This window comes from Zootermopsis nevadensis, unplaced genomic scaffold (genome assembly GCF_977971745.1).
Source record: "Zootermopsis nevadensis isolate Lab colony 2312 unplaced genomic scaffold, Znev_1.0 Znev_ptg000009l, whole genome shotgun sequence".
Classification (NCBI taxonomy): Eukaryota; Metazoa; Arthropoda; class Insecta; order Blattodea; family Termopsidae; genus Zootermopsis; species Zootermopsis nevadensis.
The window spans coordinates 5,505,178-5,530,725 of record NW_028259141.1 but is presented as its reverse complement, the minus strand read 5'-3'; the positions used below and the strand labels follow the sequence as shown (position 1 = coordinate 5,530,725).

The window sequence follows — 25,548 nt, the reverse complement described above, 5'->3', positions numbered from 1 at the left end:
ATGTACGAAGGGAGTAGTCGACTGTCCTATTAGATGCGATCTGAGCAAAGCAGTAACAAGTCCAAAATTCGAACACATCTGACGAATACAAGCTCCATGTGTTACTGCGTTCGGCCCTTCTGGTTACAGCCGGAGTACAACAGAACACAAAACAATTAATTCTATGTACTTACTTATACGTACAATGACGTAAATTCTTAACTCAGTAATCGCATACCGAACAAACACAGACAACCTCTAAATTCCACGGTTTCCATGACAAATTAATAAGTAGTGTTCAGAATTTACAAGAACATATTTTCATACAACAAACCTTTCGAAATCTTAAGGACATGATTAAAATAAGTTTCAGATAATCCTGCTGTCTCCACCTTCAGAGATGAAGTGGCGACGATGTGAAGTGGATGGATTTGTATACGGTCAGAGAAAATGGCAAAGTAATGAGCCAATCAGAGATGATGAATGAAACGGAAATGTCTTGGCCAATAAGGAGTCACCAAAAATACACCGGGGGGGGGGGGGGGGGGGGGGGGGTTATCAAGTGGAGAAAAAATTGTAGAAATAGATGGCTGAATTAATTCAATCGACTCTCATAAAAATTGTGTTTACCACAGCTAAGATTGTGTGCAAAAAAAATTCAATTATGTTTAATCGTCGTACAGACAAATATTTTAATTCTGAATGCATAAAACACACAATGTTACGTTCATATTGCCCACTGTTTGACTGTACCTGAAGACTCAACAGTTCACGGAAGAAACAGAAGTTAAGACAATCGTTTTTACAAAACTTAAATCAGTTTCATCCAAATCAGTTCAGCCATTATTTAATAAAAACGTAATTCCTTTTGCGACACTCGGTATATGGCTCACGATTTTGTCGCCAGTGTCCAGTACACGCCCCGTATAGAACTTTTTTCCTTCTTAAATACAAAGCGATCCCGCGAGGAACCTACTTATTTCCCCAAACTTGTATTCATTTCTGTAGTAACAAACGTAAAATCTGTTTGCTAGTGTAAGAGTCGAAGAAACCTTCACACGCATACGCTACAAAATTGTGATAAACAGCCTCATTAAAACACCGCAATTCGAAGGTTGCAAACCCAATGTCACTGTTAACTTCATACCTTATGCATCCTTAAGTCATTAACAGTACAGACTTCCAAATTAATTGGATACCCAGCAAACAATTTCTCACTTCTAAGGATAGCTAGAAATAAACACGATTTGTACACTTCAATAATCTACTTGGAACGCATCATGTAAATGTAATAACTGAGTTTACTAAAAAAAAAATATACAGGAGTAAATATTTGTAATTAAAAGCAAAAAAGTGATAAACCTTTTGTAAAATGCATGGAAAATGGACAAGTTTCAGTTCTGGACAACAATTAAAAGTCATGCAGTTGAGTCCATGAGTTACTCCAATATAAAAAATGAATCTGGAAGTGAACATCACCAAAAAGTTGCATATCAGAAATTGTAATTAAGTTTTAAGTTTATAATTTTAACTTTTACACCTGAAGATGGTTTATATAGAAACCGAAACATGTTGTAAAAAGATGTTCCAATTGTAAATCGATTGTTCGATGAGGAACATAAAATGATATTTTAATTATCTTAATTGTAAATTTATATATGAATTGTGATTAGACGGACAAAAACCGAATAATCCATGAGTTACGTAAACGTTCTGTTTGTCTTTTGAGATTTCGTTTTGTTGACTAAAGAATATAAAATTTTTATTCAAGAGGTTCGCTTCTTGAGATCAAATTCGTTCTGAAAGACCAGTAGACTCGCCATCGACTTCGTAAGATTCCGACGTAACCAACACATCAGGTTGCTTTCCTATTACCTAAACTTGTATCACACACCATAAAGGAAGAAAATGAGTGTAATACGTTTAGAGACACTGCGTCTGTTATAACAAGGTAGTTAACGCAATTAATCCGTACAGGAAGTTGTGATAAGATGTACGACGACAGGTAGACAAGCCAGCATTGAACTGTAAACGTGGACATGAAAGGCAGCGGGAAGGCGACCTGCAGGTGGCAGAGACATGAGTCCGTAACACAAGCAGAAGAAGATTATTCCCCGTTATTTTCTGTGGTGCTCAGTCTTCAACATTTCTCTATTCGCCCTTCCAATTTCTTCCCGCAGACAGTGTTGGTCACCGAAATCATCCGATATTGTTTCTACCATTCCTTCGCAGCTGACGAAAGGTACCGCAAACCTTTCACAATTAAAAAGATTCGTACAAACATCCAAGTTATGTTACATCCTTGGAGTCCCATAGAAAATGAAAGGTAAAATATCCTTGTGCATTTTAATCTTCAGACTTACGTTCTTGTAAAGGAGCAAAATATTTTAAAATATAAAATAAAAAAAAAGATATAAAAAATTTAAACTACGTGGTTCGCCGAATTTCACGAAGATACTATTTTCGCTGAGGATTTCCGTCTTCTGGGTTGTTGCGCTGTGTAGTCTGGTCGATGTTAACCGACGTTTCAGAGGTCATACTGCCTCCGTCACCAGGGCGATTCTTAGTATGAAAATTTCTGTCTTCTGGGTTGTTGCGCTGTGTAGTCTGGTCGATGTAAACCAACGTTTCAGAGGTCATACTGCCTCCGTCATCAGGGCGATGAGTATGAAGATTTCTGTCTTCTGGGTTGTTGCGCTGTGTAGTCTGGTCGATGTTAACCAACGTTTCGGAGGTCATACTGCCTCCGTCATCAGGGCGATTCTTAGTATGAAAATTTCTGTCTTCTGGGTTGTTGCGCTGTGTAGTCTGGTCGATGTTTACCGACGTTTCAGAGGTCATACTGCCTCCATCATCAGGGCGATGAGTATGAAGATTTCTGTCTTCTGGGTTGTTGCGCTGTGTAGTATGGTCGATGTTAACCAACGTTTCGGAGGTCATATTGCCTCCGTCATCAGGGCGATAAAGATTTCTATCTTCTGGGTTGTTGCGCTGTGTAATCTGGTCGATGTTAACCAACGTTTCAGAGGTCATACTGCCTCCGTCATCAGGGTGATGAAGATTTCTGTCTTCTGGGTTGTTGCGCTGTGTAGTCTGGTCGATGTTAACCAACGTTTCAGAGGTCATACTACCTCCATCATCAGGGCGATGAGTATGAAGATTTCTGTCTTCTGGGTTGTTGCGCTGTGTAGTCTGGTCGATGTTAACCAACGTTTCAGAGGTCATACTGCCTCCGTCATCAGGGCGATTCTTAGTATGAAGATTTCTGTCTTCTGGGTTGTTGCGCTGTGTAGTCTGGTCGATGTTAACCGACGTTTCAGAGGTCATACTGCCTCCGTCACCAGGGCGATTCTTAGTATGAAAATTTCTGTCTTCTGGGTTGTTGCGCTGTGTAGTCTGGTCGATGTTAACCAACGTTTCAGAGGTCATACTGCCTCCGTCATCAGGGCGATGAGTATGAAGATTTCTGTCTTCTGGGTTGTTGCGCTGTGTAGTCTGGTCGATGTTAACCAACGTTTCAGAGGTCATACTGCCTCCGTCATCAGGGCGATGAGTATGAAGATTTCTGTCTTCTGGGTTGTTGCGCTGTGTAGTCTGGTCGATGTTAACCAACGTTTCAGAGGTCATACTGCCTCCATCATCAGGTCGATGAGTATGAAGATTTCTGTCTTCTGGGTTGTTGCGCTGTGTAGTCTGGTCGATGTTAACCAACGTTTCAGAGGTCATACTGCCTCCGTCATCAGAGCGATGAATATACACAGCGCAACAACCCAGAAGACAGAAATCTTCATACTCATCGCTGTAAAAACTTCAAATCTTACATAATTTCGCTGACTTCCTATCCTTTGCCAAACATGAATCGCATTTCCAAACGAAAATCAGTATCAAATATCTCATTAACGTAAAGGTCCTACATCCTCATACAGAGTTCAGACAATTAAGAGAACTTACACGAACATAATAGTGATTCAGATCACTGAACGCGTAACAAGACTAAACTATCCCTTGGTAAACTTTGCATATCCCCTTCTGTATCACTCGATACCTGCTTCAAATTTAGAAACCTCGGGTTTAGTTCTCGGGCTGAAAACCCATCATCACTTCGGTTCGACGCATTTTTCCTCACTCACAAGCAAATAAGTTAAACAGACCACAACCACTTCCTTAGACAACCTAAAAAAAGTAACATGTAGGTGCTGTAGGCACTAGATGGTAGTGTGTGGTCAGCGTCACGACACGACCGCGCTTTAACCCCGGGAACAGATCCCGGTACCCACTGGACAGGAGCCTGGGTGGGACCCAGAACCAGTCCTTTTCCTCTACCGGGGATAGAACCACGGTCGTCCAATCCGTAATAAGTCACTACACTGACTGAGCTACCTTGGATCATTCGTTAGACATCCTCCCAGTATGTTAACCACAATTATCCTTCAATTATCCTGCCAACCTAAGAAATTGGTCAAGGAAAAACAACAATATAGCTAATGATTGATGTTAGTATGTAGGAATATATTCAATAAATTGAATTCGGAATTCGATTCACGAATTTTGAGACCGAGTCTGAAGAACGACAGACAGACAGACAGACAGAGACTTAAGAAACGCACTTCGGTGTTTAAATGCAAATGTGTATCGACTACGTCACCAACTGCAAAGTGGCTAGGTAACAGTGCTAATGTCAGCTGAGGTCTTCAGCATCCACCATTCCGCTACAGAGATCGTGTAGATAATTCTATTCAACATTCCTGACGCGAGGTATCTCTGTTAGGGCGTTTTGAACTGGTACCAGTCACAGACATCGGGATCTAGAAGTGTGCGAATACCAGGGCTGAAATATTAGCGTGTGTTCAAATTCCAGCACAGTACACGAAGATGATAAATTCGGAGAACCCTTGACGGTGCTCAAGTATATAAGCCAGGTAAAGGCACAGACATTTCAAACAGATATCGGATTTCAAATAGGCTGGTACCAACAAAAAAAAAAAAATTAAAAGCGACCAAGTTTCAAATAACAAAAGCTAACTAGAACAGAAACTAGATACAGGCATACCTCGTTTTATTTCGCCTCGCAGATATTGCGTTGTTGTTGTTTTTTTCCCCTCCAAATTGAAGGTTTGTGGCAACCCTGCGTCGAGCGAGTCTATCGGCGCCATATTTTGGTAATTCTCGCATTGTTTTTTTTAGACATAATGCTATTGCACACTAATAGACTACAGTATAGTGTAAACATAACTTTTATATGCACTGGGAAACCAAAAAATTCGTGACTCGCTTTATTGCGGTGGTCTGGAACCGAACCCGAAATATCTCCGAGGTATGCTTCTAATAGCCGTATTTCCAGTAACAGACACTGTAGCAGATAGTTACAGGGTTCAACAGCAAGATCTTTTTGGGGGGGAGAAAGTTGTGAGGATGTTCACGTACTCGCGACCAAGAGCTAGTTGCTGTTTTCAATGTAAAACATAATGAAGTACAGGCACGTTCATAAATGAAGATATAGATGAAAACTGATGATATGTAATAAACAATGTCTCCAGTACGAACATCAGTTGTAGTACAAAATGAAAACATGTTTTCAGTTAAGTGTGTAAAATAACTTATGCGGGACTGCGTTACAGAAAAAATCGAAGGATCCGCACATAAAACACACACCAGACAATCCACAGTTCGAAAATCGTTTTCACATCTGCCGAGGCTCGTGATTCTCGTACGTCAGAGCCAAGCATCGGTTCTCGTAACCACAATCACTGGACACAGATAAATCAAGATGGTCGCTTCGACTCATCCATCAAGTACTTTCGCTAACGACGTCTCTCGCTACGTTACACAATTCCTACGTGCGTAACGCAGCAATGGCTAGAAACTGTTACCGGCGCTGAGGATAAGCTTACGCCAAAGGGATTTATTATGTTGGCTGAACGGCTAGATATGTTCAGGTTAGATGCTACTGATGGAAGATTTATCCAACCAGACAAAATGTATTCCCCATTACAAAAACCAGTCCATCAAATCTGTTACTGAAATAATCGCAGCTTTACAACCATTCGAAGCTCGAAAAAAATTCTTCAGTCAGTGAATATTAAAGAAGGTGGTAACTGTAGTTACCAGTTTTCAGTAATGGATTAACCATGTTCACATAAATGATACTGTTTCACCGGCAAATGCCACGATGTTCCAAGTCTGATGTCCCGTTACTTTATACTACATGTTTAGTAGGTGCAATTTAATGCAAGGTTATTACGTCATGTCATGAATACGTAGTAAATTCCATGGAAACGTAGTAATTAAACAAGCTACGAATATACAGAGTACGCGAATTGCTGCAGATGCAACTGCAGTATCTTACGTAGGGCGACGATTAAACTCGCTTCGCCCATTCATCACGTGTTATCAGTTGAATAACTCAGGAAGGAAATTTCAAGACCGCTCCAAGATCAAACTTTCTAGATTATAAATACCTAAGCTCTTGTACTTCTTAGAGAGTTTAAAGTTGCAAAATGAAATTATGTATATTTTAACTAATAAGGACGATTTCTCAACTGTTCGATGTTCATTTTCTTCGAAGTAATGATCATTCATTCTTTTGCCCCACTCGGGAATCGGGAATCGTCACAATAATTTAATCAAGACAGAATAAAATAACAGACGAACACCAAGCGGGAGTGTAGGGCCATTTAAAAAAAAGTTGTCAGTGGAACCACGGTTCCGGAGAATTTGACGTAAATACGTCTATACGGAAAGGAAGTTTATACATTGGCTTTATTCTAAATATTTCCTTTATACATGCTTTACAATTGAGATAAGTTTGATTAAGACTTTGCTTATTTAACTTGAATTAGTTACGCTTAAGATGGGTCTGTGGTAGATGAATGTAATGTAAAGTAAAGTAATGTAATGTAGTGAAATGTTTTATAGGTAACAACAATTCCGAGTAAACACGACGTTCCCTAGGTACACTTGTTACGCGTTTTCGTTCCACTTTTTTGCCGAATGACCCTTCCTTATAGACGTATTTACGTCAAAAACACGATCATGAAAAAGGAAAATCATTTGAACAGGGTCATTCGTCCTTACAAAACTTTGTTAACCACCTAGAAGACCACCCAGACTTGCCGAGATTAGGTTACTGTGTAATATTCCGTTACCTTGACTTAAGTAACTTACCTGTTTTAACGTAAACCTGTTTTGAACTTAAAGTGTTAGGTCCATTCAAAGTCCGTTGAACGTTTTCCAGACGACGGTGGCTAAACTGCACAGATTACATACAAAATATAATATGATGACGATAATTATGAATTGTTAAGCTGTGGAAGAAAGTCACGAAAAACCTTTGACACGGCCTCTGGGCCTAGTAACCTGAGCAGACGTCTGTGGACACACCTCGCACGACAGACCCGCGGTAATCACGACCTGCCTTAATGCGTAACTAATGATCCTGCGGGCAGGGCAAACCTGTGACGTAATGACAACAAGCATGTTACAAAGGACAGGAAATGTGGTTAAACGTTGGGAAACATTAAACAATGAAGAATTTAGGTGAGAGAATATTTAGCTGGGTGGCCACTTGACAAAGACTTGTTTAAATGAACTGTAAAAAAAGTAAAGTTTGTCCCACTACACGCCATGTAGGCGTTTGGGGGGAGTGGAGGTATAGCTCCTCTCTTCCTTGACCTAGGCACTAGATGGGGGTGAGTGGTCAGCATCACGCCCCGGCCGGCTTTACCCCCGGGAAAGGACCCCGGTACCCATTAGATAGGAGGCTGGGTGGGCCCCAGAGGCTAGAGGAAAAATCCTCTGCCCCCGTCGGGGATCGAACCCCGGTCGTCCAGCCCGTAGCTAGTCACTATACTGACTGAGCTATCCCGGCTCATCTAAATGAACTGTAGTATCGTTAAAATATTCAAAACAGAAGTCCAGATTGTCTTGTGTGACTACAATCCTGTGTAGATTTGCAAAGGCTTCACTCAACATCAGCCCTAGGAATCGGGTTTAAATTGATTCCCTCCTACCTCAAACTCATTCTTATTCTCTGCCTCACCGTTTCCTCTCGTTTTATTTTTCATTTCCATCTTCATCCTGTATCTCCTTTCTGTTCATTCTCTCCATCGTGTTCTCTTTCGCCTCTCCATTACCATCCTCCTCCAACTCCAGCGCATTCTAAACAACTACGCGTTCGTGCAATACGAGACGCAGTCAGATGCACACACATGATGAAACATCCGTTGTTCATTGTAGGTCAGAAGGCGATATTAAACAGCAGGTATCGGTAAACGGGGTCTTCTTTGCTTTTTTTTTCACCAGCGAAGAGGCGATCATAGCATTTCAAAGGTTAATCTAAGCAAAACTTCCCATGCCTCACGCAAGCTCATGAGGTCATGTCCGAGGGAGCCAGTCACAATCTTCTTACCTTCACTACATACAACTACAAGTAAAGTAGTCACCAACAAGACTACTCAACGCTAACGTAGTTGGATTGTAGCTGGGATGTGCATTGTTGAACTGAATCTAGGTTTTGTTGGATTGTATCCAGGATGCATTCTCTTGGACTGAATCTAGGTTGTATTTTGTTGGATTGTATCTAGGATGTGCATTGTTGGATTGTATCTAGGTTTTGTTGGATTGCATCCAGGATGCATTCTGTTAGACTGAATCTAGGTTGCATTTTCTTGGATTGTATCTAGGATGTGCACTGTTGAACTGAATCTAGGTTTTGTTGGATTGTATCCAGGATGCATTCTGTTGGACTGAATCTAGGTTGAATTTTGTTGGATTTTATCTAGGTTGTATTTTGTTGGATTGTATCTAGGATGTGCATTGTTGGATTGTACCTAGGTTTTGTTGGATTGCATCCAGGATGCATTCTGTTGGACTGAATCTAGGTTGTATTTTGTTGGATTGTATCTAGGATGTGCATTGTTGAACTGAATCTAGGTTTTGTTGGATTGTATCCAGGATACATTTTGTTGGACTGAATCTAGGTTGTATTTTGTTGGATTGTATCTAGGTTGTATTTTGTTGGATTGTATCTAGGATGTGCATTGTTGAATTGAATCTAGGTTTTGTTGGACTGAATCTAGGTTGTATTTTGTTGGATTGTATCTAGGATGTGCTCTGGTTCTCATTGTATAAATCGGTCCCTTCCAACGAATTCCGAAATGGTACTTTTCAAACGGACCATAGTCTCTACTACACAATCCTTTATGTTTCACATCCAAATTTAAAAATTTCTGCATATCTCGAGATCAATTTTCGTTATGAAACGCTGTGACATCAGAAACTAATTCAATCAAATCAGACGTGAATTGTTGTTGAGTTTTCAACCTGAGGATTCAAGCTTTCTTTCAGTTCATACTTTACAACACACGCATAAAATGCGTCCTAAAAATATGCAGGTATGTTTATATCCCAACATACCACGCTACACGCTACACTCATTGTCTTGAAACTTAAAACATTCGTCCGACAATGTTTCCCATTTCACAGAAACTTCAACAAAATCTGCACAGCCTTAATAAAACATGTAATTTTCAGGTCTCTCCTTCTATTACAGGCGGGTTAGCTAATTACATTCCCCACCATTCTTAAACTCATGGAGCACTCAACATTACAAACAAACCAGTAACACGTACACTCGTAGACGCTGTTAATGTCTGTTTCGGACCGAAGACAAAGCAAGTTGGAAACAGCAAAAAGTGAGTGCAAAGATAAAGTAAAAGACGCTGTATTTGGATATTTCTGGGAGGAGCGGGGGAGAGAGGTTAACAGCCTCACTTTGTTAAGCGGTTCCCAGGCGTCGCCCGCAGGTTCAACTGATAAACAGAACAGAATGATATTAACTCCCTAACTACAACATGGAACAAGACTCGTTCTAGAAAAACTGATACAGCTTTTAAAAGGAGCGCACTTCGTGGAAAAATCCTCAAATAACGTAACACGCAGATACGCTTATTAATTACAGGTAAACCTCGATTTACGCCGGGGATGTGTTCCTGGACGAACCGGCGTAAATGGAATCGGTGTAAATTAAAAATCTTTTTATAATTTAAATCAATGGGAAGTCAATGACATGCGTTCCCGGCACCCAAACATTGACGACTTAAGTTCCTCAAAAACTGACTTCGCCTTATCCGTGATAGCAATTTCAGTCAAGGGAATGTTTTCTCGATTCATGTCCACCCATAGCAACAGTAATTTCTCCATTCTTCCTAAAAGTTTACTTCTGCTATAACTCACGTGCGTTGCACTTACTCTCGTAGCCTGTTGCATCGACTGTTTTATTTTACGAGGTGCGATCAGAAAGTTTCCAGACTGCGCCTATAAAAACCCGTACACTTATCTCAGGTATTAAATTCATCCATCACTCTCGAAGTAGTTCCCCTGGGAGTGAACACAACGATCCCAGCGCCGCTGCCAAACCTGGAAGAATCCCTGGAAATCTTTCTTTGTCAGCCTGTCAAGCACCATCTGCGATTCTGCCTGAATCTCTTCTATCGTCTCAAATCTCCTTCCCTTTAGCTGAATTTTCATCTTTGGGAAGAGGAAACCTTAGAAAGGAAGTTGGGGTCGGTTCTTGCAAGATCTTTGAGCTCCTGACAAACGAGAAGTCGATTCTGCTTCTGGTCCTCAGACAGGAGCCTTGGCACAAACTTGGCTGCGATGCGTCGCATGTGGAGTTCTTCCTTTAGAATCAGCTGACAGGTCCCATAGCCTATCCCAACAATGTCGCACAAGTCGTTGATGGTACGACGTCGATCTTCGTGAATGGCCTGCCGAATCTTCGTAACATTTTCGGGCGTTGTGCTCGAAGATGGTCGTCCAGAACGCTCGTCATCATCGACAGAGGTTCGGCCATTTTTAAAACGTGAATGCCACACAAAAGTTTGTGCACGACCCATTGCGGACTCCCCAAATGCTTGCTTTAGCATTTCATAGGTTTCCGTAGCCGTTTTGGCGAGTCTTTGGCAAAATTTGATTTGTTCATGAAAATCCGCCATTCCGAAATCGCAGGAGGGTCGGTGTAATGCACTACCAAAACGACCGTAACTAAGAAGCAAATGCTAATTCGATGATGCCGGCTGGCACACTGAATCACTATGAATGTAGGCCGCACCCCCTAGCGGCAGAAGCTCGTCCTACTTCCGGTTCGCCCTCTATTGACACAGTCTGGAAACTTTCTGATCGCACCTCGTATATGAATTTTTCATTATGGTAGTCACAGTGGAAGGAGGCAACTTCATACTTCTGCACACATTACGACGGGTATCACCACCTTCTATTCTACTAATTACCGCCATCTTATCTTCTAACGCAATAGACCTACGCAACTTTTTAGCAACACATTCACTTCTCTTTCCAGACATGGTGGCTCTTCTACAATTTATAAACATAAAACAGTTTCTACTGCAGAATAGTAGTCGAACAACAACACAAACACAGTTTTCAGCACATTCAATGCGTCAACAGGAAGAGAACTGAGCGCATTTTTCCTTACTCCCTCATCAGGCTGAACTCAAATGACTCACCGTGAAGAGTGACCAATGCTCACGTGACTTGCGCAATGTTGGCGGATTTTTAGGAGATTCTCTCGCAACTACTTAGCAATGAGTGCAGCGGTGACTGTATTTATAATTTTTATTCAAAATCAGCGATGTAAGAATTGCGATTTAGTATAAGAATCAGTACGAGAAACATTGCAAAACGTTATAAATAATAGTAAAATATATTTTTTCCCACTTTATGACTTGCTGGTTTCAAATCGGCGTTATTCTGAATCGGCGCAAATTGAAGCGACGCAAATCGAGGTTTACCTATACACTTTTTTTCTTTCGTTGTGGTAATTGGGAAATACGACGATAAAGCGATGGAAGTAATGTAAGACGACTTACGGCGGGAAAGACAAACGAAATGAATGGAACACAGATACAGGACAAAGGAGGGAGGTATATAAACAGAAAGGAACCAGGAGATTAATGTCAATAAGACTGACAAATGAATGAAATATATTTACGTATTTATTTACTTGTAGTTTATAAAACTACACTCAGTGTAACCGTAGGATAAAAGGAAGACTGAATAATAATAAATTGAAATGGTCAGGATTAGGTAATTACCTAACTTAAAATACTATTCAGGAATTTGCCTTCAGATACTAGACACAGGGAAAACCAAGTCATGATAGCCGGTCTCAGGGTACAGATTTCAACGCCGCACCTCCAGAATAAGAATCATAAGTGCTAACAATTTTCTTTCTTAACCATTTCTGATTTCTCCAGCTTCAAGTGCATTTCCACGTGTACAACACAACACAGAATTACGAAGACAAACTTCTATTCCCTGAGCGGAATTCGAAATCACGGCTCATACAGTGGCCACTCTGACCGGCTCGTCCCCCGGGATATTCAGTGCCAAAATATTAAAAGTGCAGTGGTCAATCACCAAACTCGAAGTAAATGTAAATCTAATGTTCAAAACAGTCAACACCCAATGATTTTTACGAACAGCAAACAAAATTAGTAAAATCTCACTGTATCAACAAATGTAATAGTTCAGAACGTAAATTTTTCAAAATCTCAGAGTATTCAAATCCATACTAAAAACGTGTCTCACCGATTCTCTGCATTAACAAACAAACATAATATATATCAGCCGTGTCAGATGTGGAAACATGTTCCCTGAAACGTCGTTGATCTATAATCGAATAAATAATTATCAAACCTGACTAATAACAGCGTAAGATGTTCCCCGAAGTTCACCGTGGTAGGAGCAAATACGCGTTTAACAATTCACTAGTTCCGACTTAGCAATGTTTCATCTTATCTCAACAGTTTCGTAATTCTACAAGCCGGTTCCACAAGAAATTCTGCAGTAAGATAATTTGCGTAGAAAATAAAGAATGGGACCACAAAACCAGACCCTAACTTTTACAATCACAAACAAGCAGATGGGGCGAGATATGAGAGATTCTCACGTCGACGAATATGAATATGGCTGACTCTCTCCTACTCTCGTAGATTGAATATGTCAGTCAACGTCTACCGGACTACATGGCTACATTCCAGAAGACGAGTCATCTTCAGCAGATCCTCTGGTTTGCGTAACGCATCTGACTTGTTTCAATAACACCTGAAAGTTCTTGGTATACAGACAGCAGCCACCGTTCAGTAATAACACAAAAATGCATCTTACAAAAATATAATAAAGTGCACGCCGGATTCAAATTGCTCTCGACAGGAAACAACGTTTAACATCGAATTACTGGTATCACGATAATTAAAATTTGAGTTATGGTAAAGCAAGACGATCTCTTGAACATCTCAAGAACTCAGCTTTTTCAAGAATTCCTCTGCACAACGGAGTTAGACAAATCGTGTGACGTATTCAGTTGTAACTCAAAACAGTTGAAGCAAACAGTTTCCTTACTTGGACACGTGTGTACTGCATACAGACTGTAACGTAAGTGCGTCAACGTTTAATTTTCCTTTAAGTAATATTTAATAAGGAAACAAAACAAGAATTTGTGATGAATTCAGACGTGGTGTAGAAAAATTACTTAACTGTTAAAGATATTTCCTATGTTATAAATCGATACTTTATATTGTTGTTTTTATAGAATTGCTTGAATAGGCTGAGATTAAGCTGGTCGAATGCTAATTTAACAACAATACAGGTTAGAAGTTTTCAAAATTACAAAGCCTCTCCTATCCTCCGCTTCACCCCAAATTTGACAATAATTATGATGGTGACAGTAACGATGATGTTATCAGCAATCATCATGATAATGATTTTCCGATCTAATTCATGTTTTAACACAGGGCTAAATATACGTGTAATTAATTAACGCGAATGCTACTGACAAAATGGCGAGTCGCGGTTTGAATTCGGTTAAAAGTCGAGAATCATACTGTGTCCCCATGGGAAGAGCGAGTAACATATCGAAACACGAACACGGGACCCCCTATTTGCAGCCTCAAAGACAGACCAAGGCACCATAATGGGATTAGTTGACAGATTTTAAAAAGCTTCGAATTTGTTACTTACCTATCGATACAGATACGATACAGAGTCGAATGATAGAGTTATAAGTGAATAATTAATTGGAAGGGATTTCTAAGAAAGTGCAAGGGACTTGAGAAGTGTTGCCCCTTTGCATACGAAATTCACAATAACCCTCTCAGATATGAACCCGAGACCCCGAACACGAAGGAGTGGTAACCAATTGATCGCGATGTTCGGTGGAACGGTGTATGGAATTCATCTGTCCCAGGTGTAAGTTGGAATTATCTCCTGTCTATAAAGTTTGCCTGAATGTGGTACAACATAATTAGAAGAAAAAAATTCCTCCAGGATATTCAACAGCCATCTCTTCATAACGCACAAAATAGTCAGTTATTAAATGAGTAAATGACTTTAAGTTTTAAATATGAAATTTAATAGGACCTACTAAATCAAGTCAAACCTTTATGTTTCGTTAAAGGTCTTGTAGTAAAAATCGCTGTAAGATGATAAAAAGTCTAGTCTGAAGCAATGGTCACACATAAATATACAACTAACCCGTGCTTACAAATTTAGACATGTCGTTTACCAGTTGTTGCTATGTGGAGACAATATCATTCTCGACTGTTAACGAATAAGAACTGCGAGTCACCATTTCTTCAGTAGCATTCATGTTAGTTAACCAATTATACTTAAATTACATAAAACTCGGTCGTCATATGAAAATACGTATCATCTTCATGTAAAATACCTTTTCTAGTTCTTCCTACGGTCTTCTTAAAAAAATCTATCATGATTATGCTTCACATTGACCGTCACTGGTCCCAAGTTAAAACGGTACTTAAAAATCCTGCGTGTTCAGTTAGCACTTCGACTGCACCAACAGACATTCAACATTACATAATAACTGTAACATGAAAACACTTTCAAATACAAAGACGAGTAAACAATTTTACCTTGTGCAGACGTGAGTTTGAGCAGGCTTAGCGTTGCCATAATAACCAAAGTCAGTGTGAAATCCTGCATGGCGTTCGCACTTCTAACTTCGATGTAAGATAATTATAAACACGTCTACATTAATTGCAGTTAACTAGTAGAAATGGCGCATTGTTGAATATTTTTAATTCAATCCTCGGGCTTGTCTCTACCAAACACACTGCACGATTCACTTCAACTTCAGTTCTGCAATGAATACAACTTCAAAGACGCTGGCAATCCCCTTCAACTGTTTTAATTTAAAGCTTCTTTATAACCATCACTGATTTTTCTAAGTATCGTACGTTTCGTGTAGAGAGCTAATAACAGTCTGTGAAAACAAGATGCATCCGCGATTATTTATCTACGAAACAATTCTGTATGCCACAGGTCTGATGTAATTCTGTTTAAAATGGAATGACATCACCAAATTCTTTCTCAATATCGATATGCAGCATCGATATTAAACTTAAATCGTACACTTGTATTCATCCCGTACTTGTCTCGCGCTCAATTCTCCACACAAGCAACTAATTTATTTGCAAATGAGTTTTGTAGTTCGCAGTTCGACGTTCGACGTTCTCTTTTTTATGTATCAGAGCGCACCAAGCTATCCTGACACGAGCAAGGAGGGAACTACTTGCCTGCACTGAATTAAATCACGGCCTTAGCGTATTATAGCAGACATTCCTAGCTCGGCAATGTTCGTCTCTTTCCGCGTGTTCGACTCGAATATTTGAACAGCCACACAACAAGTTACAACTAGTACCGTACATTTCACACATATGCGAAAAAACAAAGACGTTCACTGGACTCGTAGAACTTCCCAGAAAATTCATTACGTCAAAACTGCTACAGCAAAGACGGTATAAAATTAATTATCACACAATGCATACATAACGCCTATTTTTAACCGCTCCAATTCTTCCTAAACAGAATGCCAAGGTAAAGTTCACGGTTATAAAACAGCTTTGTAGTCATGGCTTCTTGAATTCGATCATGCACAGAAACTGTCCTGGGATTATATGTCCTGTCCCGGAGGTATAAAAACTCAACTTCCTCGTTCAGCAAAATTTACTGGAAACAGAACTTGAATACTAATCGTGTTCAGCGTGATGTCTGATCTATTTGGGGGGTATCACAACTTAAATGTCGAAAACTGCGTTAATTCTTTCTTAGCGTAAAAGCCTTGGTCTAAAAATTCCTCATTTTCATAAACGCCCTTGTGGAGGGATTCTGTACCATCCAGCCCCAAAATACTTCAAATAACATAACCTAAGAAAAGCGAAGCGTTTTATATCCACCGCAACTGATTGATGACTGCTTTCTTTCAAATCTGAGTGCCACCTGATTGAAAACATTACATTATATGTTACGCAGGCAACACCCTTGAAAACGTCGCTTCCAAACTGGTTTCTTTTCACGCATTGGCAACATCTGAAATATACGCTGTGTTACGTCAACTACGTGGCGTAACTAGATTTGACGTTCTCTGCGCATACTGGTGCTACGAATCATCGTGATGTCAACCGTCATGACATCCACGCGAAAAGACTAGTCCACAGTGAAGCAGAATTTTCAATAAAGGTTTTGCAAAATTCTGAATCAAACAATATCTCACTAGGATATAAGATTCTCACAGCATTGAGTAAGAAGATGGCTACCTACTGCGTTCGAGCACCCTGATGATTAAGGCAGCACGTCTGAAATGTTTGTAAACGTCCACCATACTACACGGCGCTACAACCCAGAAGGCTGTCATCTTCGGGAACAATTTTGTGGTCAATAAGAATCTATTCGTGTAGGAATCAAATTACAGAGAATAGGACAGATTACAAATTCGTCGATACAGACAAAAGGATTCAAATAAGCCACATATTATTTCTTATTCCTTTATTCTATCCTTCGTACCTTTTACGCATTATTCTTCTCCATTATCTTCCCCTTCGAAGATGGCTCTGGTACGTACTGGGGACGTTTCAGAGCAGTTTATAACCTTTACTATCAGGGTGTATACTCGTCGCTTAGATAACCTCATATCTCACTTTCCCTTTACTCTTCCGTCATCATCCACTCCTGATTCGTTGGCGCTACAGAAAGATTTGTCCCTAGACTTCCTCTATTATAGATGTCTTCCAAATTCCAATCAAGCAATCGGTTAAGACTAAGACAGCCCAATCTGTGGTCGTCAAAAGGACATGGAAAGGCGGACAAAAATTCATTCCCCGAGGTCTCGAAACTGAGACCCAAGTAATTCGATCTACCCAAGACACCGGGACCGGCTGTTAGCAGCCACAAACAGCTATTACCCTCAAGAAACATACCAGCAATGCGTACGAAGAACTTTTATTTGGTACCGATAAATAATTCAAACGCGATACCTTCACAGTGATGTAAGCCATGGTGACCTAATAACACCCATCGTCGCTTACGTAAAACTCGAACTGGAGTGGGGGAGTACAGCTGCTTAAATTCCCCCCGCCCCGCTGGCATTATCACCAAGGATATTAGCAGAAACTTACGGGACGGGACAGTACAGATATGAGAAAAGTACTAGTCGTGTAAGAGACCGTTCCGAGCGGCTCGTAACTGTCGCGACGGAAGTCTTAGTTAGCAACGCCATCCCAAAAACATTTATCTCCGGTTTCGCTTCTGGATTTCTGTACAGTCGAGTACATAGTGAGAGTCACATGAACGTTCTGTTTTAAAATTTCGTTAAGTTCACAAAAAGTACAAAATATTTTCATCAAGTCGTTCACGTCTTGGGGTCAAATGCATTTTGAATGATTAGTAGAATCTCTATCAAGTTAATAGTACTGTGACGTCACTCATCCGCCAAGTTACTTGCCTATATGCTGAGAGGGAAAGGATCGCGTAGGACATAGTAATAAGAAGAAACTTTTACAGAAACGTCTGCGAAATAAAACCAGGAACATCAAAACAAAACCTGAGGATAAGCAGGAAAAGAAACCAAAGTGAAGAAATGAGAAATAACGAAGAAAAATAAGTAAAGTATGTTTTGCAATTATCATAAAATGAGATCATAAAGTTGCGTCATTTTGTGATAAATATATATTTGTTTAAATTTTGTCAGTCTAATCACAATAAAATTCCTATTAAATATTAAAATATTACTATAATTAACATTTAAATATTAAATATTTAAATAAACAAATAAACAAATTAAACAAATTATCATAAAACAAAAAGTTTCCAGTTTATTTGTAAGTGGCCCGAAATAATAACTTCCCAGGAGCCTGAATTTCACACCCCTCGACTTCATATCCTGGATATACATAAAACGTGCAGTTTATGGAGACGCTTAACATGTAGACACTGTTAAAGCATTATAACATCGGATTATACCAGTTACGTAACCACGACGACAAGATCAGACAGAATGACATCTTGCCTACTGCCGAATTACAATTGGAACACACGTGAATTTACTTACACAAATTCTAGGTGTGTGTCGTCACTTTCAGTTTTGTTTCATGGCTACAAAAGTAAGCTTAAAATACCGAACACATTCAGTGGCGACACTGACTCCTAAATGCAGACCATGGAAAGTTTGGTTGTTGCCAATACAGTGATCTCATGTCTACTTAACGACACTGCTTCGACTACAAAGGCATTTATAGTCATAGGTAAAAATGTAATGAAATAAAATATAACAAGATTCGAAAGGTCTCAGCTGTACCAGAATACACATATGCGTTCTTTGCAACTTCTAAATTATCAAAAGTCAGTTATCTTAAACAACTTTATCTTCAAAGTATATAAATCATGTAAGACTTGAGGTTCTCACAGCGGTGAGTATGAAGATATCCGTCTTCTGGGTTATTGCGCTGTGTAGTCTGGTCGATGTTAACCAACGTTTCAGAGGTCATACTGCCTCCGTCATCAGGGCGATGAGTATGAAGATTTCTGTCTTCTGGGTTGTTGCGCTGTGTAGTCTGGTCGATGTTAACCAACGTTTCGGAGGTCATACTGCCTCCGTCATCAGGGCGATGAGTATGAAGATTTCTGTCTTCTGGGTTGTTGCGCTGTGTATATTCATCGCTCTGATGACGGAGGCAGTATGACCTCTGAAACGTTGGTTAACATCGACCAGACTACACAGCGCAATAACCCAGAAGACGGATATCTTTATATAAATCATGTAATCTTAAACGTTTTATTATGCACTGTAAACGAAGACCACAACGTCACGTAAACACTGTGGTAGAATACTGGCCTCGTATGCATGGGGATAATGGGATGGAATCCTGATCAAGTGAAAATATCTCATTCATGCAGCCGCCATTATTACTTTATACTAAACGAATAATTTCCCTAGCATAGTTTCGTACTTGCAGAAAACCTGTAACCATCCATCACTGAATGGTCCCATTGCAAATAGTACTAATGTCGATACCTCATAAGTTTGCACGTCCGTCATGTTGGTACTACCGATTGTAGGAAGCTCTATGGTACGATTTTATGGTAGACTCCAACAGAAATACGAGCAAGTTCACTGCAGAGCTCGGACATGTCTGAAACTAGCAATAATCGATATCGCAGCAACCTAAACATCTCCCTACTAAGATTTTAAGTTTGAAAGACTAATACATTCACTGTAATTTTCTCTGGTGATCAACGCTGAGTTAAAAACTAACATTTCGGAGACCTACTGTCTCCATCAACAGGGTCAATCTCTTTCTGGATACAGAGCAGTGCCTCTGAACGCCTGAAGATTAGACCTTCCTTCACAACACAAGTGTAAGAGAAGTTGCAGCACAGTTACGGCGAACTCTACTGGCAGCTTCCAACCAAAACCTGCCAGTAGTCTGACTAACAGTTAAATATAGACGGCAAAGTCATGGTAAATAAAATATCCTTGTTTCATACCTCAACACCCCGCCATTCAGACGTATGGGAGAGTGGAAATATATTTCCACACATTCTTAACATCGGCGCTAAATGGTAGGTAGTGGTTAGCTTCACGACTCGGCCGTTTTATCCCCGAGAACGTAACGCCGGTTCCACCTGGATATTAGGCTGGGTCGAACTCAGAGCTGGTCCTGGGGTGACGGTGAAGATAAAAAATAAGCCATACAGAGAATCGAACCCTGGGCGTCCAGGCCGTATTCCAGATACTACACAAGACTGACAATTCTCGTTGAAATCAACACGAGATTTAAAATATTAACAAACAAGTCATATTTGTTATGTCTAATACGTCGTCTAAAATACTAATAAAACTTATAACAACTAAAGATGAAGTTTTTAAGGTTTGTTATAATAAAATTATATTTAACTAACGTATATCTACAAAACAACAACGTGTTCCAAAAAATATTTACGAATAATGCGTCGCTAAGAAGTTTATGGCGAGATTCAATCTCCTATCGATGTGACACTCTGCATTAACAAAACAATTATACGCTGACGAAGTGATGATTCTCATCATATCAGTGAAGTTTTTAGCGTCTTAATACTAACATTCCACAGACTGCGATGATCATAAAACGCTTTTTTCCAGTGGATGGGTCTAGTCTGGGCTACTGACAGCATTGTTAAATAAACAGCACATAAACGAACACAACTACTTTTCCTTTACGTGTTCATTTTTTGTACTTCGTAAAAGAAATATCTCATAAAAACTGTTCATAGAGTAACTTAAACCGGGTATCCTCTTTCAACATGTCGCAAGAATTCACTCGCAGACAGCTGCATGCCTTTAATGACATTACGATACACCGCCTCCACCAGCGGTCACCTTGGGAAATGCACTCGAGTGAGAGTGACGTCTGGACCCCACTTCCATATTCAGACTTACGATCAGCTGCTCTCCACATGGACCCATCGAGACAAACCCATGACTGTCCAGTGAAGAATCCATGGCCTGTAAAACTCTGGAAAATTACTTTAGTCTAGACGAACGTGATAGCATCATGTGCCTCTTATTCTCTTTGGATGGGACGATACGGTTGGCAGACCTGCAACGCGACCGTCATAATGAAGGCAGTAGGTATCTCTAAAACCGATGAAATTGTCATATTCTTGCAATGAATTTTCCCAGAAAACAAGACTACTTAACCGCTGTGTGTCTGTGTTTAAAATTTAAACTTCATTTTATACTCCAGTATAAGCTGAGTCTCAAATATTACAGCTTCAATATCATCTCCGTCCACATGCCCAACATGCACCTACGGGAAAATTGAGATTAGGCCGTTTCGTAACTCTATGCGCACGTGCGAGACACTGTGATTATGCAGTCATAAAGCTCAAAGTGGGCTGAATTGCAGAGCCAAGCCCATTACAACTGTAATGTTGGCTACTTCCTCATTACAGGCTCGGTTCATTGCAACATAGCTGATGGCCGACCTATCTCTAACTCCCAACAAAGTTTAGTTCAAGTAATACCAACGCCCTAACTGAAAATAGCATTGCAGTCATTTTGACCATAGCTCGCTACTTTACCGACTGAGATGCAGGTACAGTCCTCATGAAATACGAAGAGCCGATTCACTGCAATATTTTCAAATACCAATGTGGATCCCGTAGGCAAGAAATCAGGATGTGGATTGGACAAATCAGGCTCAGGACAGCGACCAATTCCTGTGTCTTGTGAACAAGGTAATGTGCCATAAAAGCGTATAATTTCTTGACCAACTGAGTGGTTATTGGCTTCTCAAAAATGAAATTAATAAAATACTGTGTTGTTATAGTCAAACGTTTGAAATTTATTATAATTATAACATGACTGTCTTCTGGAACCACGGCTGTACCATGTATTAGTCGAGGTTGGATGCAGGGTGTGGCTTTACTGAACGTGGATGTGTGTCGATTACACGGCATCTCAAACCCACCGTTTCTCGAGTTAAACCTGAGTTAGCCTCTGGTGTTGGGCTACTGACATCACTTCCCGAAAACATGACATCTACATAGACCGTCCCATGACTAACAACAAGAACGCACTCGTACGTACCACCACACGACAATTTTCTGTTATGAGGCCAATTCTAAAGGATTTCCTCGTTTCTTTACTTCTTTTCGTCTATTTCACTAAAATTTCTGGGTGTTTACACAAAATCCATTGAACTGTTCTTATTATAAAGAACACTTCTGTACAGTTCACGTCATAATCCATTCAGCTGTACTTATTTTCAAGAATATTTCTATCTTTGTTGAGATTTCAGGTTTGGGATGTTACACCGTGAAAGCTGGTATAAATTTACATGACGGACGTTTCAGAGGCGCTTGCTGCCTCCACGACCCTGATGCCGGTGGCTGCAATAACCTCTCAAACGTCGGAAAACTCCTGCCAGATTACACGACGAAACATCGCACGAGACAGTCATCTTCAATTTTTCTATTCTTACCGAAATGCCTATTAGTCACTTCCGTCCCTGAAGAACGTCTCTCACTAGTTTTCAGTTGAATTACGCAACTCGTTTGAAGCTCATTTTCTGTGCTGCCAGTCAAACGCAAGTTCACTTACTCGCTGGCTCGCATGACTGGCCGGCATTACACACAAACATCGATTATTTTTGCCGTTCTCACTTTCGATATTAGCAGAGTCATTTCCGACAGCACCCACAAGCTTGTGAATAGTAGTAGGTGATCTTGTGGGCATCATAGGAATGGTAGAAGCCCGAGGGATAGAGAAATAGAGTTCGTGGCCGATTTAAAAAAGACGGTGACTCAATACAGCCATAGTCTCATGTAAGTCTGAGAACTCTACGTCGATCTTATGGGCTATAACGCCGATTGTACAAGAAGGTAAATAACACTGCACTGCATCTGCATTCTATATGAAGACGGAGGAATTAAGTTCATCCGAAACGCTGGTATCTACCGCGGTGTTAGAACCCAGAAGATCAACATCGGCTTCTTCACAGCCGTGAGAACCTAAAATATCATACTATAATAAATCCGTGGCTTACAATTTCGTAGGTTATGTAGCGTCAACAGCTAGAATGATCTTTAAATCTTTACAGAACATATTGTTCAAGAAATCGGCCGTGGCCTTTTTTTACGTAATACACCCATATTTTTCAATAGTATTAAAAAACTCCTCAGTCATAATAGCATTTTTCCGAACCCAGTTTATAATACAATGGTCAAAATGAGGTAATTTTATGGTAAATAAACCAGAAAACAAATGGCCATGTGCTGATAGCCACTGAATCGATAAATCGTCTTGCATTTTCCGTTAATATACGTAATCGGAATGACAGCAACAATAAAACTTCATGGAGGTGCATATATACAAGAGGCATGGGCCCAAAAATGTTACGACAACCTGAAATTTATCTAACGCCCTTTCATTCCAAGTGTCAGCCGTTGCGTGTCCGGTAAACAACCCACATAAATTATGTCATTACTGCGCGTGGTAGTAATGGCTCTCAGTTCAGTAATGAAACTGTTTCCATGACATCACCATGACCACAGCGGAAATAAAATATGACGAATTCGAACAAGAAACTATAATTTTTCGCGATTTCAATACGGAACGACGTCTCGACTTCCTAAGTTAATAGACTCGATATACATCGAGGCTTATGGCAAATATCGATTATTTACACTAGTTTCGACTAACTCCATATATCGACAGAAGCATCGAGAATAACAGAATCGCGAGTAAAAGGAAAACAATTGACAAAAAAAACAATTAAAAACTAAATTAATGAAAAGTAATTAACATAAAATAAATTATAATGAATAGAGTTTGGAAAATAAAATCAGGATACTCCACAGAACTAATCTATGTTCAGGGTTCCTAAAACTTTGATTAACACAGAAACAGGCCAACCAACCAAGTCATCCGAAACACAAAAAAATTCTGAATGCGGAAACGGTTATATGAAATTAGATAACGTGATTTATAAGGGGGAGAAGTTAAGGAAGCAATAATAAGAGGGATGGAACAAGGAGAAGAAATGAGACAGAGCTAAACTACAAATACGAGGGTGGGGGTGGGGGTGGGGAAATAAAACAAAAACAAAAAATCAAACTGGAAACAACATTTCACGTATTCCATTACAAGCTCCTGTCGCAGTGTCACGCAAGCCAGTACACTCTAGTCCGCGACAAAGCGCATCTAGGGAGAAAAGAAGAGGGCGAATCGGAAAGAAATTCTGAAAATCGGAGGAAAATAAGATTAGAGGCTGTACAAAGCGTCACGCAAACAGGAGGAAGACAATGCACCATAGGACTAAACAAGAAACAGAAATTAACGTAGAACGTGATCGAATTTGTGGGCTAATGAAAAAAATAGAAACAATGCGGAGAGGCGGTTGAAGACAACGTTAAAGAGAACAAGAGCAAAACAACACAGAATAAATAAATTAAAACGGCAACTTACAATTGAAATAAAATTAGATAGACTCTTATCTGCGCGTAATGGAAATACTACAAGATAAAACATCTCGCTAACTGCGAAAAACAATTATAAAACTTTATTAAAACAAATCAAAAGGTAAGATAGTTCCATAATTGTAATCAGTTTACACCGAGAATCATATTAAACCCATAAAACTACACACAGAGTTAGCGACTACTAAAACATAAATTTACCACTGAGCTTCAAAGGGTGAAGAGAGACGGAACTCGCAACAGCACGCCACTGCAAAAAGCACCAACAAAGTTAGTACCGCCAATACGGAAATGTAATTCAACGCGAAACGGCTCCACCTGTAACAGCATTACAACCGCAGACAATTGACAGCCAACAAGCGCAAACTGATATTTGGTTTCAATAGGTTTCACGAACTGCAATCGATGTCATATTTAACGCAGCGGGAGCTCAAAAGCGGCATAAAAAACACTGAGGCAGTTTGAGCTGACTACGAGCTTCAAATGAGTTTTGTTGTACATTCTGACTGAGGGCTATAGGTAAAGAGTCGAGTATTTTAATGACTGTCTTCTGTTTTGTTGAACAGCGAAGTCTGGAAGACGTTTGTGACGAAAAATAGTTTATGACGTCAGGGTAACTGTTCGTCACAGTTAAAATCTTCAAATAAGGACGTTATTCTGACATTATGTTTTTAATTTTACAAGCAATATCTTTGGGGGCCGTCCGATATAACAACAGGTCTTCTGCCCTTTCACAAGCATAATTTTTTTTAGCTACCGAAGCTGTGTGTGTGTCAAAAAGATTCACGAATTGTCTTCGCTTCCGAGAACCTAACCTTACCTTACCTTACACTGCTCAAAGCTCTCCATAGCACCCATGACAATGCGAGTCACAACTCGAACGTCTCATTCGTGCCACTAACCAGCGAACTGGTTAGTCACTGGAATGATCAAAGCATTTAAAGGCTCGAATTGCATTTCCTCGAATTAGAACGAACTGCACTGCTCTCTTGCTAGTTAGTCTAATGCGAGACTGGATTAATGTAAACCTGGTTTGAAGAGTTGAATGGATACACGCAAATCCCAAGTAAATAAATAAAAACTAGACGTGACGCTGAAAGATTACTATAGCAAAAGCAGTGATATACGAGGTGCGATCGGAAAGTTTCCAGACTGCGCGTATAAAAAAATAAAAAAAATACCCGTACACTTATCTCAGGTATTAAATTCATCCATCACCCTCGAAGTAGTTCCCCTGGG

General features: G+C 39.9%; 1 protein-coding gene across 28 annotated transcripts in view; it reads right to left on the bottom strand.

The window, feature by feature from the left end:
- The window catches only part of trol (terribly reduced optic lobes), a 363,907-nt gene that overhangs the window by 171,696 nt on the left and 166,663 nt on the right, over positions 1 to 25,548 (bottom strand). The window contains exon 1 of one of the 28 annotated variants that reach the window (XM_087345611.1): positions 14,928 to 15,515. The exons of the other annotated variants lie outside the window; for them this stretch is intronic. Within the exon in view, the coding sequence (XP_087201737.1) occupies positions 14,928 to 14,997 (70 nt within the window). The 5' untranslated portion in view covers positions 14,998 to 15,515. Of the gene's footprint in view, positions 1 to 14,927; positions 15,516 to 25,548 lie in introns of those variants that run through there. 28 annotated transcript variants of the gene reach the window in all.